Raw genomic sequence first — 22,230 nt, forward strand, 5'->3', positions numbered from 1 at the left:
GATGCGTGGCCCTTATTGAGCAGCTCTGACTTGAGACAGAGGATTGATGTTGTGGATAAAATAGCTCCTGTCGGAAGAGGCTTCCACAGACCTGGAGATGCTACTACCCTCGTTATTAACTATAATTAGATGCCTTCTTGACATCAGGTTAAACCAACAGTTGATATGATTAAAAAAGATACTAATCACTCTTAAATTCCTTGCTGAATCCATCAAATTTTGACTAAATATTGAAGTGCATCTGTTTTAGTTTGAATTATGAAATTAAAAGCTTGTAGCTCTTTCATCTTGTTAAATGTGTAGGGGTAAGCATTAGCAATGACTCTGAAAATGGGAGGGGCAACACTTGGATTCTGTACATGTTCAAAGGTAATCAAGACCCGATATGTGCGACAGTGACTTTGTCTGAGGGCAAGTCATATCTTGCCATGTCACCACTAGATACATTGTTATGTCCATTCACAAGGACAGCTTTTAGGTTCTTGAAAACATATGAGATATCTGTGATGAAGTGCAAATGGAGGCGGGGCTCCATAGGATGGGGCACATGGGAAAGTTTCTTGAACGTATAACGCAGAAGCTGGCCCACAGAGCTCTGTTGGCACTGCCCATGTGACACTGTTGACATGCAGACCAATGTCCCTTCCCTTGGATCTGGATCTGGATTGTATCCATCACAATTCATGGGTGTAATGCACCATCCACAGAATTACATTTGTACCAGTAAAATGCAAACTGAGAGTTTACTTCCCATCTGGTAGTGTGGCCTCCAAGCATGAAAACTAAAGCATGTATGGCTTCTCCAGGGTGTCTAGAAAGTGCTGTCTCCATCAATGGATGCAGCTTGCTCCCTATTCATGTTGAATGCCAACTTGAATTGCCATTTTATATGTCATGCAACACTCTCTTTCCTCAGTCCTTGTAACTGGCACTTTCTCTTCAAGAATATTACAAGTATGTTATGAATTATAAATTCAATTCAATTCAATATGGTTTATTGTGCAAGTATAAAAGAATAAAATAACAGTCCAGCAGCTCGAAGGCTGATACGGTTGCTTTACATTAGAATCATTAAAAAAAAAAAAAAAATGACATTGATAGGATGAGCATGCGTGAAATATATTAAAAACAAAGACATAATACACAGCAGACACATCATTGATACACAATTCAAGTTGAAAGACGAATCCACACATGAAATTTTAATGCAAAAAAGTGCGAAGAAAGTGGAGCATGTTGAAAACATGTCTGCAGCTGCTGAACAGCGCCCTTATCAGTTACTAATCTACTTGTCATGTATTGCTGTTACACAGCAGCTTGGGATAACCCTTCTGTTACCCTGTCCCAAACGTCCATGCTGCCAGGAGATGAAACTTCTGTAGGCAGCGTGTCGCATGCTCTTCTCCTCATCACTTCTTCTGGCTCAACCTCGATGTCAAATGCATCTTTCCACATTGCACGCTGAATCATTAGTACAGCCTCATCTATCAGCAGAAAGAAAATCTACTTGTCACGTATTGCTGTTACACAGCAGCTTGGGATAACCCTTCTGTCACCCTGTCCCAAACATCCATGCTGCCAGAAGATGAAGCTGAAGAAGCATAAAAAAAAAAAAGACTTTTAATGTTTGTTTGTTCCTTTCGTCTACCAAATTGTATTTTCGGGCCATGAAAAATTGGAAATTGATGATTCTGTTGTCCCCATTGGGCTACAAAAAGAAAGTTAGCTTGGAGTCCTATATAAGCAATATATCAATTAGACATTTGTGGTGACTTGCACAAAATTTGTCAAAATCTTCAGAAATTGCAGAATAACCTCCAAAACACCATTAAAAAGGATACAAAGTTTACAAAAAAAAAAAACATTTCCTTTACACATGAATCATCACATAGAGATTCCACATCTTTAAAAAAACAAAACAAATAAATGGTAATTCACTGCTAGTAAAGACTGTTGTGCAAACCATGATCTTATTGGGGTATGATATTAAACTATCATTTATAAACTTCTTTAAAAAAAGGCCAAAGATTGTTCTTAAAAAGCATGGAAAGAAGGAAAAAGATATTAAGTTTCCTTACTGTTTTTTTTTTTTATTTGTGGCCTCAGACACTGGTGAGATATTTAACATGCAACGTTGGAAAAAAGAAATAGTGCTTACGTTGTCAGCACTTCTGTTGTGAAGAGGTTGCGCAGCCCTCCAATGATGCCAGCAATGGCCGCCAACTGACTGATGTGCTGCCTTACGGTTGAATTGTCATCACTTCCACACTTTGCAATGAGATCAAACTCAAATTGTTTGAGGATTTACTCCATTTCTGTTCGTCAGGTTTAACACAATGATTAGCAATGCCATATCTTTGTCACAAGAACATAAGTAGCAGAATTTTCATGAGAATTACACCTATTTCATTCAAAAATTACAATAGTCAGTCCTTTCCTCGTTAATTACCGTCTAACTGTGAAATAATGCAAAAAGGAAAGTATAACCTCGAATTTTTCTGCAAAAGATAAACTTTGCACACCCTATATCCAAAATCTGTTCAGTTGTAGGTGATCACTGTAGTGAGCATTTTATGTTATCGTTCAATGATACAACTGAATACTTGCAATTCCTAGTTGCCTTTATACTATTGTTTGTATTATTTGTATATTGTAGCGAATCGGTCGCAAGCATATCCCTCAGTCCTGACACCACTTGTGACGTATTATATGTAGGTCGTAGAAAGGGGTAGATCCCTCTGTTCCTGACACCATATGTGTAGCGAATAACTTGTGTTGGTGGTAGATGTGTGATGATGATTGATTGGTATCAGAATGAAGCCCTACGACAAACTTCGATCAGGATGGCCGAGCTAGGCGTAAGTTTGTTTGGCCGCAATATACGGCCCAAGATACCATTTAATTCTTGCTACCAATTCATTTCTACCAGTTATCTACTAGTTCTCCATCAACAGTCCATCATACCAGCTTCGCACATTATCTACTAAATTACATCTACCAATATCTTTACCACCGGTCACCACCAAGGTCCACTCACCTGCACTCGCTCAGGATTCTTTGGTAGGAAAGATTACTCTTCCAGTCACTCCTTGGTATAGCTACACGCAGCCGCTGTAGAGACAGCGGCTGCACCTCTATTCCCTCGCAGACGTTGTCATTTTTCAGTGTGGTTGTGCGACTCCTTCATGAATATCTTTATTAATCGTGGAAAACTAAAATACAAGGAATTATCGTCATCTATGATAATCATTCAATAATCGGTATGCGATTTTTTTGTTTAATTACGTCAAAAACTCACCGAAATCTGTGGCTGAAATCAGGTCTGTAAACATCCTTATTGCTTCACTCCTCATCTGCGTGTTATTTGAATGGCATTTACTCTCGTATACTACAACGTACAACGTAGGTAGTCGGAGAGGCGCCCTCTAGCTCTCCGACTACCTACGTTGTACGTTGTAGTATACGAGAGTGAATGCCATTCAAATAACACGCAGATGAGGAGTGAAGCAATAAGGACGTTTACAGACCTGATTTCAGCCACAGATTTTGGTGAGTTTTTGACGTAATTAAACAAAAAATCGCATACCGATTATTGAATGATTATCATAGATTACGATAATTCCTTGTATTTTAGTTTTCCACGATTAATAAAGATATTCATGAAGGAGTCGCACAACCACACTGAAAAATGACAACGTCTGCGAAGGAATACAGGTGCAGCCGCGTCGCTTCGCGACAGCGGCTGCGTGTAGTTATCCTTGGTATAACTTTCAACAGGTAGTATTTAATTCGCAAATACTTCTGCACAAACAACATTCCAACACGTTTCCGTAATACATGTACACAGTTCACCGCGCCGACCCGGTCCCGTTACTCTCAAGTCCAGAAATTTCAGTCCCGTCCCGGCTTTATCCGTCCCAACTCGACCGCTATGTACACTACAGAGATCCAGGCTAGCTAGCAATCAGGAACACACTATCCTGACCATCGCCTTTACCAGAACTGTTTGTACACAGCTCAAGCTCCGACAGCTCGATCCAACTCAACACGTACTAGACGTGCCTACCTTATCCGTCCCAACTCGACATCGAAACCAAATCTTAATTGTCGGATTATATTTTTACTCAATGATTGTTAGCGTAGTTAATCAATATTTCCACCACTGAAACACCAATTTGGGGGAGCGATTCTAATCAAAACCCTACAAATTTGGTGTCAAATTACTGGTATCTATTACCTCTCTCTGAATCTTAAATCATCTTACCCCCCTAATGCCCTTATCTTACGTAATAACCGTAAAACTGACCAAAACCGTGACTTTTGGACCTTGCCTATAGCAACGTTACTACCAACAACAATCGATTACATCTTAATACAATACCCAGCTTATTGTATACAAGCCATACAGCGGAATTGATCGATTTCGCTGCAATATATATACATATATATTATACGTTTTCATTATGATAACTAATTTTTCATTCACTTGATAATTTCCTTGTAAGAACTCATTATTTCTTTTTTTGTCTTGATTAGATAATAAATAGAAAATAAACAGAATCTTCTCTCAAAATGGATTCTGTTGGCAAGAAAGCAGTACTAGTACATAGTTTCTGATTGAAGGGCATGAAATGCTGGGAAACTATGCTATAATTCAATCAAATAAGTCAATCCAATTCATTGGAAGGTGGCTGCAGGCTAAAAGAAAGAAATAATGTACTATGATTACGGTAGTGATTGCAACAGTTTTAGTACATGTAACAGCTGACTTTCTTGTGACATGAATAACAAATAATGCTTGAAAATTGAACCTCCAGATTTAGTTGGGGAGGCTGCTGCTGCTGCTATGTGGCTCTTCATATCTGCAGATCCTCTTGGTAGGTTGTTTTGATTGCTGAGATGGGTACCAATTCTCTGCACAAGAGCATTGCAACCTTTAAGAGGGCATTTTGTGAGCTTCACAGTCCCTGTCTTCCTTGAAATTGGTCGACTCTTCAACCAAAATGAACAGAGAGAAAATATTTAAGCAAGATTTCATCTTGATATTTGAATACAATTTAAGTTTGTGCTTAGCCAAGTTAAAACTCATGAAATCACAAAATGCATTATCTACATATGAATTTGAATACCGGTCCAGGTTTTAGATTTTTCTACTAAAAGCCATCGACATCTGTATTGAAACACCTCCACAGCAGTGATGGGCATCCCTTCTTCTTCTTGATTACCTTGTTAATGCAGTAGCCTTCAATGTGATGGAAGCAGTATAGTTTTGATTGAGAAAGTCTTTGCGATGGAATGTCATCTGGTTCAAAAGGCTGCTCGTCAATTTCGGGATGTTTTGTTGGTTGACTGAGAAATTCTGCCAGATACTCACGATCATCTTGTTGGTAGTTCCCTACAGAAGGATATTTGAGATACTGTTGGACTGCAGTGATTTTCAGAGGTGTCTGAACCCAAGTGCTGTGGGTAATGGATTCTTACGTCTGATTGAGTTGAAGAGATTCTCCAGATGATCTTGTGTTAGTCGTGAAGTCGGCAGAGATGTGTGGCCCTTATTGAGCAGCTCTGACTGGAGAGAGAGGATTGATGTTGTGGATAGAATAGCTCCTGTCTAAAGAGGCTTCCACAGACCTGGAGATGCTACTACCCTCGTTATTAACTATAATTAGATGCCTTCTTGACATCAGGTTAAACCAACAGTTGATATGATTAAAAAAGATACTAATCACTCTTAAATTCCTTGCTGAATCCATCAAATTTTGACTAAATATTGAAGTGCATCTGTTTTAGTTTGAATTATGAAATTAAAAGCTTGTAGCTCTTTCATCTTGTTAAATGTGTAGGGGTAAGCATTAGCAATGACTCTGAAAATGGGAGGGGCAACACTTGGATTCTGTACATGTTCAAAGGTAATCAAGACCCGATATGTGCGACAGTGACTTTGTCTGAGGGCAAGTCATATCTTCTTGCCATGTCACCACTAGATCCATTGTTATGTCCATTCACAAGGACAGCTTTTAAGTTCTTCAAAACATATGAGACATCTGTGATGAAGTGCAAATGGAGGCTGGGCTCCAAAGGATGTTGCACGTGGGAAAGATTCTTGAACGTACAACACAGAAGCTGGCCCACAGAGCTCTGTTGGCACTGCCCATGTGACGCTGTTGACATGCAGGCCAATGTCCCTTCCCTTGGATCTGGATTGTGTCCATCACAATTCATGGGTGTAATGCACCATCCACAGAATTACATTTGTACCAGTAAAATGCAAACTGAGAGTTTGCTTCCCATCTGGTAGTGCAGCCTCCAAACATGAAAACTACAGCATGCATGGCTTCTCCAGGGTGTCTAGAAAGTGCTGTCTCCATCAATGGATGCAGCTTGCTCCCTATTCATGTTGAATGCCAACTTGAATTACCATTTCATATGTCGTGCAACACTCTCTTTCCTCAGTCCTTGTAACTGGCACTTTCTCTTCAAGAGTATTACAAGTATGTTATGAATTATAAATTCAATTCAATTCAATATGGTTTATTGTGCCAGTATAAAAAAATGAATTAACAGTCCAGCAGCTCGAAGGCCGATATGGTGGCTTTACATTAGAATCATTAAAAGAAATAATAAAATGACATTGATAGGATTTAAGCATGCGTGAAATATATTAAAAACAAAGACATAATACACACCAGACACATCATTGATACACAATTCAAGTTGAAAGACGAATCCACACATGAAATTTTAATGCAAAAAAGTGCGAAGAAAGTGGAGCATGTTGAAAACACGTCTGCAGCTGCTGAACAGCACCCTTATCAGTTACTAATCTACTTGTCACGTATTGCCGTCACACAGCAGCTTGGGATAACCCTTCTATTACCCTGTCCCAAACGTCCATGCTGCCAGGAGATGAAACTTCTGTAGGCAGCGTGTCGCATGCTCTTCTCCTCATCACTTCTTCTGGCTCAACCTCGATGTCAAATGCATCTTTCCACATTGCACGCTGAATCATTAGTACAGCCTCATCTATCAGCGGAAAGAAAATCTACTTGTCACGTATTGGTGTTACACAGCAGCTTGGGACAACCCTTCTGTTACCCTGTCCCAAACGTCCATGCTGCCAGAAGATGAAGCTTTAGAAGCATTAAAAAAAAGAGATTTGTAATGTTTGTTTGTTTTTTTCGTCCGCCAAATTTTATTTTCGGGCCAAGAAAAATTGGAAATTGATGATTCTGGTGGCCCCATTGGGCTACAAAAAGAAAGTTAGCTTAGAGTCCAATATGAGCAATATATCAATTAGACATTTGTGGTGACTTGCACAAAATTTGTCAAAATCTTCAGAAATTGCAAAATAACCTCCAAAACACCATTAAAAAGGATGCAAAATTTACACACAAAATATCTTTTCATTTACACATGAATCATCACATAGAGATTCCACATCTTTAAAAAAAACACAAATAAATGGTAATTCACTGCTAGTAAAGACTGTTGTGCAAACCATGATCTTATGGGGGTATGATATTAAACTGTCATTTATAAACTTCTTTTAAAAAAAGGCCAAAGATTGTTCTTAAAAAGCATGGAAAGAAGGAAAAAGCTATTAAGTTTCCCTACTGTTTTTTTTTTTATTTGTGGCCTCAGACACCGGTGAGATATTTAACACGCAACGTTGGAAAAAAGAAATAGTGCTTATGTTGTCAGCACTTCTGTTGTGAAGAGGTTGCACAGCCCTCCAATGATGCCAGCAATGGCCGCCAACTGACTGATGTGCTGCCTTACGGTTGAATTGTTATCACTTCCACACTTTGCGATGAGATCAAGCTCAAATTGTTTGAGGATTTACTCCATTTCTGTTCGTCAGGTTTAAAACAATGATTAGCAATGCCATATCTTTGTCACAAGAACATAAGTAGCAGAATTTTCATGAGAATTACACCTATTTCATTCAAAAATTACAATAGTCAGTCCTTTCCTCGTTAATTACCGTCTAACTGTGAAATAATGCAAAAAGGAAAGTATAACCTCGAACTTTTCTGCAAAAGATAAACTTTGCACACCCTATATCCAAAATCTGTTCAGTTGTAGGTGATCACTGTAGTGAGCATTTTATGTTATCGTTCAATGATACAACTGAATACTTGCAATTCCTAGTTGGCTTTATACTATTGTTTGTATTATTTGTATATTGTAGCGAATCGGTCGCAAGCATATCCCTCAGTCCTGACACCACGTGTGACGTATTATATGTAGGTCGTAGAAAGGGGTAGATCCCTCTGTTCCTGACACCATATGTGTAGCGAATAACTTGTGTTGGTGGTAGATGTGTGATGATGATTGATTGGTATCAGAATGAAGCCCTACGACAAACTTCGATCAGGATGGCCGAGCTAGGTGTAAGTTTGTTTGGCCGCAATATACGGCCCAAGATACCATTTAATTCTTGCTACCAATTCATTTGTACCAGTTATCTACTAGTTCTCCATCAACAGTCCATCATACCAGCTTCGCACATTATCTACTAAATTACATCTACCAATATCTTTACCACCGGTCACCACCAAGGTCCACTCACCTGCACTCGCTCAGGATTCTTTGGTAGGAAAGATTACTCTTCCAGTCACTCCTTGGTATAACTTTCAACAGGTAGTATTTAATTCGCAAATACTTCTGCACAAACAACATTCCAACACGTTTCCGTAATACATGTACACAGTTCACCGCGCCGACCTGGTCCCGTAACTCTCAAGTCCAGAACTTTCAGTCCCGTCCCGGCCTTATCCGTCCCAACTCGACCGCTATGTACACTACACAGATCCAGGCTAGCTAGCAATCAGGAACACACTATCCTGACCATCGCCTTTACCAGAACTGTTTGTACACAGCTCGAGCTCCGACAGCTCGATCCAACTCAACACGTACTAGACGTGCCTACCTTATCCGTCCCAACTCGACATCGAAACCAAATCTTAATTGTGGGATTATATTTTTACTCAATAATTGTTAGCGTAGTTAATCAATATTTCCACCACTGAAACACCAATTTGGGGGAGCGATTCTAATCAAAACCCTACAAATTTGGTCTCAAATTACTGGTATCTATTACCTCTCTCTGAATCTTAAATCATCTTACCCCCCTAATGCCCTTATCTTACGTAATAACCGTAAAACTGACCAAAACCGTGACTTTTGGACCTTGCCTATAGCAACGTTACTACCAACAACAATCGATTACATCTTAATACAATACCCAGCTTATTGTATACAAGCCATACAGCGGAATTGATCGATTTCGCTGCAATATATATACATATATATTATATGTTTTCATTATGATAACTAATTTTTCATTCACTTGATAATTTCCTTGTAAGAACTCATTATTTCTTTTTTTTGTCTTGATTAGATAATAAATAGAAAATAAACAGAATCTTCTCTCAAAATGGATTCTGTTGGCAAGAAAGCAGTACTATTACATAGTTTCTGATTGAAGGGCATGAAATGCTGGGAAACTATGCTATAATTCAATCAAATAAGTCAATCCAATTCATTGGAAGGTGGCTGCAGGCTAAAAGAAAGAAATAATGTACTATGATTACGGTAGTGATTGCAACAGTTTTAGTACATGTAACAGCTGACTTTCTTGTGACATGAATAACAAATAATGCTTGAAAATTGAACCTCCAGATTTAGTTGGGTAGGCTGCTGCTGCTGCTGCTATTTGGGTTTCATCTCTGCAGATCCTCTTGGTAGGTTGTTTTGATTGCTGAGATGGGTACCAATTCTCTGCACAAGAGCATTGCAACCTTTAAGAGGGCATTTTGTGAGCTTCACAGTCCCTGTCTTCCTTGAAATTGGTCGACTCTTCAACCAAAATGAACAGAGAGAAAATATTTGAGCAAGATTTCATCTTGATATTTGAATACAATTTAAGTTTGTGCTTAGCCAAGTTAAAACTCATGAAATCACAAAATGCATTATCTACATATGAATTTGAATACCGGTCCAGGTTTTAGATTTTTCTATTAAAAGCCATCGACATCTGTATTGAAACACCTCCACAGCAGTGATACATTCTGAGCATCCCTTCTTCTTCTTGATTACCTTGTTAATGCAGTAGCCTTCAATGTGATGGAAGCAGTATAGTTTTGATTGAAAAAGTCTTTGCGATGGAATGTCATCTGGTTCAAAAGGCTGCTCGTCAATTTCGGGATGTTTTGTTGATTGACTAAGAAATTCTGCCAGATACTCACGATCATCTTGATGGTAGTTCCCTACAGAAGGACATTTGAGATACTGTTGGACTGCAGTGATTTTCAGAGGTGTCTGAACCCAAGTGCTGTGGGTAATGGATTCTTACGTCTGATTGAGTTGAAGAGATTCTCTAGATGATCTTGTGTTAGACGTAAAGTCAGCAGAGATGTGTGGCCCTTATTGAGCAGCTCTGACTGGAGACAGAGGATTGATGTTGTGGATAGAATAGCTCCTGTCTAAAGAGGCTTCCACAGACCTGGAGATGCTACTACCCTCGTTATTAACTATAATTAGATGCCTTCTTGACATCAGGTTAAACCAACAGTTGATATGATTAAAAAAGATACTAATCACTCTTAAATTCCTTGCTGAATCCATCAAATTTTGACTAAATATTGAAGTGCATCTGTTTTAGTTTGAATTATGAAATTAAAAGCTTGTAGCTCTTTCATCTTGTTAAATGTGTAGGGGTAAGCATTAGCAATGACTCTGAAAATGGGAGGGGCAACACTTGGATTCTGTACATGTTCAAAGGTAATCAAGACCCGATATGTGCGACAGTGACTTTGTCTGAGGGCAAGTCATATCTTCTTGCCATGTCACCACTAGATCCATTGTTATGTCCATTCACAAGGACAGCTTTTAAGTTCTTCAAAACATATGAGACATCTGTGATGAAGTGCAAATGGAGGCTGGGCTCCAAAGGATGTTGCACGTGGGAAAGATTCTTGAACGTACAACACAGAAGCTGGCCCACAGAGCTCTGTTGGCACTGCCCATGTGACACTGTTGACATGCAGACCAATGTCCCTTCCCTTGGATCTGGATCTGGATTGTATCCATCACAATTCATGGGTGTAATGCACCATCCACAGAATTACATTTGTACCAGTAAAATGCAAACTGAGAGTTTGCTTCCATCTGGTAGTGCAGCCTCCAAGCATGAAAACTAAAGCATGCATGGCTTCTCCAGGGTGTCTAGAAAGTGCTGTCTCCATCAATGGATGCAGCTTGCTCCCTGTTCATGTTGAATGCCAACTTGAATTACCATTTCATATGTCATGCAACACTCTCTTTCCTCAGTCCTTGTAACTGGCACTTTCTCTTCAAGAGTATTACAAGTATGTTATGAATTATAAATTCAATTCAATTCAATATGGTTTATTGTGCCAGTATAAAAAAATGAATTAACAGTCCAGCAGCTCGAAGGCCGATATGGTGGCTTTACATTAGAATCATTAAAAGAAATAATAAAATGACATTGATAGGATTTAAGCATGCGTGAAATATATTAAAAACAAAGACATAATACACACCAGACACATTATTGATACACAATTCAAGTTGAAAGACGAATCCACACATGAAATTTTAATGCAAAAAAGTGCGAAGAAAGTGGAGCATGTTGAAAACACGTCTGCAGCTGCTGAACAGCACCCTTATCAGTTACTAATCTACTTGTCACGTATTGCCGTCACACAGCAGCTTGGGATAACCCTTCTATTACCCTGTCCCAAACGTCCATGCTGCCAGGAGATGAAACTTCTGTAGGCAGCGTGTCGCATGCTCTTCTCCTCATCACTTCTTCTGGCTCAGCCTCGATGTCAAATGCATCTTTCCACATTGCACGCTGAATCATTAGTACAGCCTCATCTATCAGCAGAAAGAAAATCTACTTGTCACGTATTGGTGTTACACAGCAGCTTGGGACAACCCTTCTGTTACCCTGTCCCAAACGTCCATGCTGCCAGAAGATGAAGCTTTAGAAGCATTAAAAAAAAAGAGATTTTTAATGTTTGTTTGTTTTTTTCGTCCGCCAAATTTTATTTTCGGGCCAAGAAAAATTGGAAATTGATGATTCTGGTGGCCCCATTGGGCTACAAAAAGAAAGTTAGCTTAGAGTCCAATATGAGCAATATATCAATTAGACATTTGTGGTGACTTGCACAAAATTTGTCAAAATCTTCAGAAATTGCAAAATAACCTCCAAAACACCATTAAAAAGGATGCAAAATTTACACACAAAAAATCTTTTCATTTACACATGAATCATCACATAGAGATTCCACATCTTTAAAAAAAACACAAATAAATGGTAATTCACTGCTAGTAAAGACTGTTGTTCAAACCATGATCTTATGGGGGTATGATATTAAACTGTCATTTATAAACTTCTTTTAAAAAAAGGCCAAAGATTCTTCTTAAAAAGCATGGAAAGAAGGAAAAAGCTATTAAGTTTCCCTACTGTTTTTTTTTTTTATTTGTGGCCTCAGACACCGGTGAGATATTTAACACGCAACGTTGGAAAAAAGAAATAGTGCTTACGTTGTCAGCACTTCTGTTGTGAAGAGGTTTCGCAGCCCTCCAATGATGCCAGCAATGGCCGCCAACTGACTGATGTGCTGCCTTACGGTTGAATTGTCATCACTTCCACACTTTGCGATGAGATCAAGCTCAAATTGTTTGAGGATTTACTCCATTTCTGTTCGTCAGGTTTAACACAATGATTAGCAATGCCATATCTTTGTCACAAGAACATAAGTAGCAGAATTTTCATGAGAATTACACATATTTCATTCAAAAATTACAATAGTCAGTCCTTTCCTCGTTAATTACCGTCTAACTGTGAAATAATGCAAAAAGGAAAGTATAACCTTGAATTGTTGTGCAAAAGATAAACTTTGCACACCCTATATCCAAAATCTGTTCAGTTGTTGTAGGTGATCACTGTAGTGAGCATTTTATGTTATCGTTCAATGATACAACTGAATACTTGCAATTCCTAGTTGGCTTTATACTATTGTTTGTATTATTTGTATATTGTAGCGAATCGGTCGCAAGCATATCCCTCAGTCCTGACACCACTTGTGACGTATTATATGTAGGTCGTAGAAAGGGGTAGATCCCTCTGTTCCTGACACCATATATGTAGCGAATAACTTGTGTTGGTGGTAGATGTGTGATGATGATTGATTGGTATCAGAATGAAGCCCTACGACAAACTTCGATCAGGATGGCCGAGCTAGGCGTAAGTTTGTTTGGCCGCAATATACGGCCCAAGATACCATTTAATTCTTGGTACCAATTCATTTCTACCAGTTATCTACTAGTTCTCCATCAACAGTCCATCATACCAGCTTCGCACATTATCTACTAAATTACATCTACCAATATCTTTACCACCGGCCACCACCAAGGTCCACTCACCTGCACTCGCTCAGGATTCTTTGGTAGGAAAGATTACTCTTCCAGTCACTCCTTGGTATAACTTTCAACAGTTAGTATTTAATTCGCGAATACTTCTGCACAAACAACATTCCAACTCGTTTCCGTAATACATGTACACAGTTCACCGCGCCGACCCGGTCCTGTTACTTCCAAGTCCAGAACTTTCAGTCCCGTCCTGGCCTTATCTGTCCCAACTCGACCGCTATGTACACTACACAGATCCAGACTAGCTAGCAATCAGGAACACACTATCCTGACCATCGCCTTTACCAGAACTGTTTGTACACAGCTCGAGCTCCGACAGCTCGATCCAACTCAACACGTACTAGACGTGCCTACCTTATCCGTCCTAACTCGACATCGAAACCAAATCTTAATTGTCGGATTATATTTTTACTCAATAATTGTTAGCATAGTCAGTCAATATTTCCACCACTGAAACACCAATTTGGGGGAGCGATTCTAATCAAAACCCTACAAATTTGGTCTCAAATTACTGGTATCTATTACCTCTCTCTGAATCTTAAATCATCTTACCCCCCTAATGCCCTTATCTTACATAATAACCGTAAAACTGACCAAAACCGTGACTTTTGGACCTTGCCTATAGCAACGTTACTACCAGCAAAATCGATTACATCTTAATACAATCGATAGTGAAAAATCAATACCCAGCTTATTGTATACAAGCCATACAGCGGAATTGATCAATTTCGCTACAATATATATACATATATATTATATGTTTTCATTATGATAACTAATCTTTCACTCACTTGATAATTTCCTTGTAAGGACTCGTTATTTCTTTTTTGTCTTGATTAGATAATAAATAGAAAATAAACAGAACCTTCTCTCAAAATGGATTCTGTTGGCAAGAAAGCAGTACTAGTACATAGTTTCTGATTGAAGGGCATGAAATGCTGGGAAACTATGTTATAATTCAATCAAATACGTCATTCCAATTCATTGGAAGGTGGCTGCAGGCTAAAAGATATAATGTACTATGATTAGTGATGGCAACAGTTTTAGTACACGTAACAGCTGACTTTCTTGTGACATGAATAACAAATGCTTGAAAATTGAACCTCCAGATTTAGTTGGGGAGGCTGCTGCTGCTGCTATGTGGCTCTTCATCTCTGCAGATCCTCTTGAAAGGTTGTGTTGATTGCATAGATGTGTATCAATTCTCTGCACAAGAGCGTTGCAACCTTTAAGAGGCCATTTTGTGAGCTTCACAGTCCCTGTCTTCCTTGAAATTGGTCGACTGTTCAACCAAAATGAACAGAGAGAAAATATTTAAGCAAGATTTTATCTTGATGTTTAAATACAATTTTAGTTTGTGCTTAGCCAAGTAAAAATCTGAACAAAATGCGTAATGTACATATGGATTTGAATACCGGTCCAGGTTTTAGATTTTTCTATTAAAAGCCATCACCATCTGTATTGAAACACCTCCACAGCAGTGATGCATTCTGAGCATCCCTTCTTCTTGATTACCTTGTTAATGCAGTAGCCTGCAATGTGATGGAAGCAGTACTGGTATAGATTTGATTGAGAAAGTTTTTGCAGTGGAATGTCAGTTGATTCAGAAGGCTGCTCGTCCATGTCAGAATGTTTTGTTGGTTAACTGAGAAATTCTGGCAGATACTTAAATACAATCATCTTGTTGGTAGTTGCCTACGGAAAGGCAGAGATACTGTGCAACAGCAACTGTGATTATTTTCAGAGCTTGTTTGAACTCAAGCGCTGTTGCTACTGGATTCGTATTTCCTGATTGAGGGGAAGAGATTCTTCAGACAATCTTGTGTTAGTCGTGAAGGTGGAAGAGATGCATCTCTTGGCCCTTATCAAGCAGTTCTGACTGGAGACAGAGGATTGATATGCTGTGGAGAGAATAGCTCCTGTCTTAGCAGGCTCCCACACACCCTTAGGACCCAGAGATGCTACTTCCCTACTTAAAATTATGTTTAGATGCCTTCTTGACATCAGGTTAAACCAACAGTTGATATGATTGATGTGATTAAAAAAGATACTAATCCCTCATAAATTCCTTGCTGAATCCATCAAATTTGACTAAATATTGAAGTGCAGCACTGGTAGTTTTAACGAAGAAATTAAAAGCTTGTAATTCTTTTGTCTTATTTTTGTAGGGGTAAGCTTTGACTCTGAGAGAATGGGGGTGGGGGGAACCTTTAGATCTTTTGCATGTTCAAAGGCAATCCAGACCCTGATGTGTGCGACTGTGACTTTGTCTTAGGGGAAGTCATATCTTCTTACAATATCACTTCTAGGTAAATTGTTATGTCTATTCACAAGGACAACTTTTAAGTTCTTCAAAACTTACTAGACATTTGGAGACATTTTACAATTGGATACCAGGTTCAACAGGATGGAGCACCTTGGAAACAGTCTATGCATTTCTTGAACGTACCACACAGAAGCCAGCATTTTTGGCTGCTTGAAATGTAACAGTAACTGGCAATGCCAGGTCTACTAGTTCTTGGGATTCTTCAGGAAGACACGCTACAGAAAATGGAAATGAAAATCCATATACCTTTACTGTAACAGGCATTATGAATTGTTCTGCCCATGTGACAGTCACACTGTGGACATGCAGACCAATGTCCCTTCCCTTGGATCTAGATTGTATCCATCACAGTGCATGGGTGTAATGCACCATCCCCAAATTACATTTGTACCAGTGAAATGCAAACTGAGAGTTTGCTTCCCATCTGGTAGTGCAGCCTCCAAACATGAAAACTACAGCATGCATGGCTTCTCCAGGGTGTCTAGAAAGTGCTGTCTCCATCAATGGATGCAGCTTGCTCCCTATTCATGTTGAATGCCAACTTGAATTGCCATTTCTTCTGTCAGGCAGCACTCTCTTTCCTCAGGCCCTCATAGTTGGTGCTTTCAAGAATATCCCAAGTATGTCATGTTACACCCATCTGTCCGGAACATATCCAGTGTAGTTTCTCTTAGGACTTGGGTACTTGTCACCTATTGCTGTGACGCAGCAGCTAGGGATAATCCTCATGTTACCCTGTCCCAAACGTCCGTGTCGCCAGAAGATAAAGCTTCTGTAGGCAGCGTGTCGCATGCTCTTCTCTTCATCACTTGGTTCTTGTGGCTCATCCTCGATGTTAAATGCATCTTTCCACATTGCACGCTGAATCATAAGTACCGCCTCATCTATTAGCAGGAAGAAAATCTACTTGTCATGTATTGCTGTGACTCAGCAGCTAGGGATTATCCTCCTGCAACCCTGTCCCAAACGTCCGTGTTGCCAGAAGATAAAACTTCTGTAGGCAGCGTATCGTATGCTCTTCTCTTCATCACCTGGTTCTTGTGGCTCAGCCTCGATGTTAAATGCATCCTTCCACATTGCACGCTGCATCATATTAAGCACCGCCTCATCTATCAGCAGGACGAAAATCTGCGACAAAAAATTCAAATTTCTCCGAGTGAATCCATGAAAACGATATCTTTCATTGAATCATACATTCATTGTTCTAGTTTTCTATTCTTTTTATATCAAAAAATTGTCAACATAAAACATCTCATGAGTTCATTGTTGAGACTCATATTTATTACAAAAAATCAAAAACTAAATAATTCTTTTGTATTTTCACCTTTAGCTAACATAAAAACTAATCAGTAATGGTGATGTCATAAGTTACCTAAAAATTGTCAATAATTAAGTTCAGATGTGTCTTAAAAGCATATTATTCCTTTTTGGACAATCCTGTTGATCTTTAATAGCAATGCAATTACAGCTGCATTAATGTTAATAATGTATTTTGATAATATCAATTGGACCTCCATATTCAATTCATGTAAATATAGGCATAATGATGAAGATCTCCATGTACTGCGAATAATGACACTGAGAACACAGAAGTCTCTTACCCGTGTCTGCTGAGGCATTCCTTCCCTGACCTGGCACCACAACAAAGGCGTTCTGCGTCAGAAGGCATCTCGTGACAGTTGCCACGTTTGCATCATGGCACGTCATGAGATGACGGCTGCTCTTCTGGTGGAGGGTTGTGCATCAGGTCAAAGATAAGGCCTGGTCGTCTTTCACCAGTTTTAAGTTTTTGAGTTTCTTAATGGCACTGAGAACACAAGTCTCTTACCCCATGTCTGCTGAGGCATTCCTTCCGTGACCTGGCACCACAACAAAGACGTTCTGCATCAGAAGGCGTCTCGTGACTGTTGCCATGTGTGCACCATGGCAAATCATGAGATGACGACTGCTCTTCTGGTAGAGGGTTGTGCATCAGGTCAAGGATGAGGCCTGGTCGTCTTTCAGCTGTTTTCAGTAGCATTTCGTCTATCTCTCGTCTTGTCATTTTGGAAATTTCTTCCTGAGGAAAAAGAAAACAACAACAAACAAATGCTTTGATAATGAAAGATAAGCATCATTGAGCGAGTGGATTAAATTTTGGACCTTCAGATGTCTACAGTATTTCTTAACAAACATCAATCCTGTGATTTCTCTGTTTTATATAAGATTATTAGAAAAAATAACTGATGTGCTTAATTACTTGAAGTAAGTTAACAAGTTTTCATATCAGTACCCTAGATGGATACAAAAAGACAGGCCTAACAGTCCTACCACATGATGTAGAATGAGCACCTATTGATATGAATTTGCAATTATAACCCGCCTTTTTACGCTTCCTGAGCATACATTTCATCGATCTTACACAAACTAGTGCATAGGATCTGTATTTGTAATGGTATAGTTATCCTAATCTTCAATTAATGAATTTATGTGGTTTTGGTTTTCAAATTCTTACAGATGAAACTTTATTACATTGGTATAAAAATGCATGTAAGTGTGAATTTCAGCAGGATCATAAGTGGGACATTGGTTGGGGTGAAGTGGGACAAACAGTAATTATGGGCTAGACAGTATGCAAACATATCATGTAATAATCTGTGTTTGTGTGTAAGCACATAGGATCTATGTGTGTGCTTTTGTGAATACACTGTAGTTAAACATGAAGAGTATCATTGCAAAACGTGATATATCCATTATATGATTCATCAGAGAAAGTTATATCTAAAGTGCCGGAAATTTAAAGAAAATGATAAGAAATCGGTGATATTTTTATCATAGCTCTAAATAAGGAAGAAGTTGGATAGTGATGATGTCTGAGTTTACCCCAGCACCCCCAAATATATGTTATTAATAATTTTAAAGGACATAACATTGATGTCCCCCCCCCCCCCCTTGGAATTGTGGGGGGTGGGGTGGAGGGATCCAAATGCGGGCCTAGATTATACATTTTCATCATATTCTTGGAAAAAAGACATAATGGATTTCCATTAAACTTGGCAAGTAGCATTCATAGGGGGATAGGATCTCAATGTGTTCAACTGGGCACCATGCTCCCCTTCGGGGCTCCAGGGAGCCCAATCCTAAATCAAGGAATATTCAATGATAATCTTCTCTAATTTTAGAAATGATAGAGCTTTAAGTCTTTTTTTTTCAAACTGCATAGTCCAACTTTCTATTAAAGTACAGCGTACTTGGCAGGTGTTCTTACCAGTGTGATGAAATAGGCAAATGGGCGCCATGCTCCCAGCTCTCAAAGCTGCCCCCCGCCCAAGTTTCCAATATTCTAAGGTGAGAGTTTGCAAGAATGCATGGAAGGTGAACGTGCGATTCTTGGGTGAAAGCGAGACTCCTGGGTCCATTGTTCCCTTTAAAGTTTCTTCTTCTGCCTTTTTTCCTTTTGATGAGGCTATTCCTACAGCTAAATTTATCCTCTCATTTAGCATCAAAATTTCAATTTTTCATTTTTCATAATTCCTGAATTGTCTTTTGTTTCCCCTTTCCATCAGGCTGTATCATTTATCTTGACAATCTTCAGTTGATCTGCATGATAAATGCATGTCAAGTTTTTGTCCTGATAACTTCAAAGTTTACTGTACAGTGAATAGTTTGCTCAAGAGATGTGTTTCTGACCGACGAGGGGCTAACTTTGCAGTAAAGCATTTCCTAATATCTGAAATGGGATACACCGAATACGCACAATATCTTCCTCTTTTATTTGCACTTTACTTAGTCGCTATTCATGATGTAGTTTGCTCCTTTGTCTTGCCTGGTTGTGGGTTTGCTCACACCTTATACTGCATCGCTTTTGAGCTTGTTTGATAGTGGTGTATTAACCTCCTGCCAATAATAAGGAGTGCTGGCTCCACACCTACAGTGTCGTGTAAAGGTGTTCAACATGAAGCTGAATTCTGCTCGATGTATGTCCCATGCAAGATGATCCCTGGACACCACAATGATGCCTGAAGCTTAGACTTCCTGTTTCTGTTCACTCTTTCTAACCAGTTTGTCTGAGGGTGATATGGGGTGATGAACGTACCCTTATTCAGTGCATGTGTTGTAACGGCAACTTGTATTTGTCAAAACTTAGCAGAATATATTCCTTATTCTGTGAAAGTAATAAAGTAATAAAAATAAAGTCCTGTGATATATGAAGTTTATTTTCAACTGAGGCCGAGAGTAAGGGAGATATAACACTCATCACTGTCCTTTCTACGTGGATCAGTGGTCAACTGGTGAAGAGTAGCATTTTCCATCCACTCTGTTATGTGGCAGTCAAATTCTGTCTTATTTTCCTTTGTTCCGAATTTGGAGATCTTTTTTATCCCGGAACAGCATTTCATTTCTCTTTGAAGTCTGCCATGGCTGCATGTGCTTCATCTCTAGCCAATATCTTGTAGTAACCTCCAAAGCATTCATAGTACATGTATGACTGGAATATATGTCATGCGGATGCACACGTTTCCTTTACAACTATGTACCTCATTGTTTGCATGATCAATCATGAGGACTTCAAGTTCTTGATACTTTCTTATTTGGCTTCCGGCGTTAAAGGGATCGTACAGTTTCGGTTGAGACCCAACTTCAGATTTCTAACATTTTTTGGTGAGATAATGAAAAACCTCTTATAAAATATGAAAGAGCATGTAATTTATGAGGAATTCAACGTTTATTTGATGAAAATTGGTTTTGAAATAACTGAGATATCCAAAAAGAGCGATTCTAATAAAGTGTGGGACCCACACTTTCACACGATTGCTTTGTTTTACCTTGTTTTTGGATGTTTCCGTCATTCCAAACCCGATTTCCATCAAGTAAACTTTGAATTCCATTTAAAATGGTATGCTCTGTACTATTTCATAAGTGTTTTTTTGGTATCTCGCAAAAAGCTAAAAGCCCAATTCTCACCTCCACCAAAACTGTACTATCCCTTTAACCCAACACGATTGCTTGGGATTTGTGACCTCATTGTCACCACCCTTTGTTGTTACGTTATCTCTTGTGGTGACAAGTCTTGTTCGAGCATCTTATTGCCCTTTGTCGATTCATTCAGCGGTTGAGCCATTGCCTGTCACCTTTGCTTCAGGCTGTAATTTTGTTGAGAGTAGACAATAGTGAACTGTCAATTTCATTTTATTTCTTCCGTTTGGGTACTACCTGAAGGGGTTGCCATTGAATGTGCACCCTTTTGGCTACTGTATGCAGATATTGTAGAGCATTGTCTCTCCTTAAAGTCATTTCCATGACAACTTATAAAGGCAGAAGTGTCTTTGCAGTATGGCTTGTACAACTTTTTGAAGGCTTGTAACCATGGAACATAGAAATGCATTCAATTATAAGTTCTACAATAATTATATTCTTGATTTCTACATAGATACATGTATTGCCATTTATGCGCGTGTGTGTGTTGGGGGGGGGGGGGGGGATCGGGCAACTTTAGGCACTTCCCACAAGGTTGCCTTTGAATGTGTACCCTTTTCATTATATAGATATTCTAAAGCAAAGCAATGTCACCTCCATCATTTCCATTACTTTTCATGAAGACAAAAGTGTCTTTGGTGTATGGCTGGAATGACTTCTTAACGACATGAATGCTTAGAGCTATAGAGTATGTATTTAAGTAAAATTTATGTTTATGGGCCATGAGGATAGGGGTGAATGTTTGCATCTCCCTTGAGGTTGTCTTTGAATGTGCACCATGTTTACTATACATATATATTGCCGAACGTTGTATCTTTTATAGATTACTTTCTATTTCTTGAAAATAAAAGCATCCTTGTTATATGGTCAGAGCAACTTTTTGAAGACATGTTTATCCATGGAATATAATGTTTCCACATTGGTATTTAAACCTGCTACTACTGTGTATTTGGCCACCTCCCACAGAGTTGCCTTGATTGTGTACTATTTTGACTTTTTAGGTGTTGTAGAACAATGTCTCTTCTATCATTTGCATGACTTTTCATGAAAATAGAAAAAGATAGATTTTTAAAATGTTCTGAATGTGCTGTTGATTTCACAGAAAAAACATAGTTGGAATTATTGGAAATATTGATATGTCTGTACCAAGCAATGAATTATGCAATCAATCAGAAATTGAGCCTTTACAAAGCAGATGGAAAAGAATGAAGGTTTGCTTAAATGTATTCATTATATTGTGCCTGAATATCTTGCCAAGCGAATATGCATGCAAACTCCACAATGTTCTTTTGAAATGCTCTATATAATATAGGTTATCTTTGCTACTGATAAAATGTGTATTTTTAGAGAGAGTATGATAAGATATGATTTGTTTAGGTTTTGTCTTGAAATGTGTGCTTTTTGCGGTTGTCATAACCCAGGATGATTTTTTTCCTGAATACTTTTGCTGTCAACATGTATAAATGTATAGTATTATGTGTAGT

The 22,230-nt window shown here is 38.8% G+C and overlaps 1 protein-coding gene across 1 annotated transcript; it reads right to left on the reverse strand.

Annotated features, from left to right (window-relative positions):
• Positions 1–16,717: 16,717 nt before the first annotated feature.
• On the reverse strand, positions 16,718–17,810 carry LOC139720090 (uncharacterized). Its single transcript, XM_071631458.1, has 2 exons — positions 17,619–17,810; positions 16,718–16,918 (listed from the first exon to the last, which is right to left on the reverse strand). Exons 1-2 carry the CDS (start codon positions 17,808–17,810, stop codon positions 16,718–16,720), a joined length of 393 nt encoding a protein of 130 aa, XP_071487559.1.
• Positions 17,811–22,230: the final 4,420 nt, after the last annotated feature.

Source organism: Diadema antillarum, unplaced genomic scaffold, assembly GCF_040938485.1.
Source record: "Diadema antillarum isolate AM-2024a unplaced genomic scaffold, OU_Dant_1.0 scf00000120, whole genome shotgun sequence".
NCBI classification, from domain to species: Eukaryota; Metazoa; Echinodermata; class Echinoidea; order Diadematoida; family Diadematidae; genus Diadema; species Diadema antillarum.

Coding starts and splice junctions, on each gene's coding strand:
- LOC139720090 (XM_071631458.1), bottom strand. CDS start 17,810: ATGCTACTGAAAACAGCTGAAAGACGACCAGGCCTCATCCTTGACCTG. Junction 16,919..17,618: donor AATGCCTCAGCAGACATGGG/GTAAGAGACTTG, acceptor TTTTTGTCGCAG/ATTTTCGTCCTGCTGATAGA.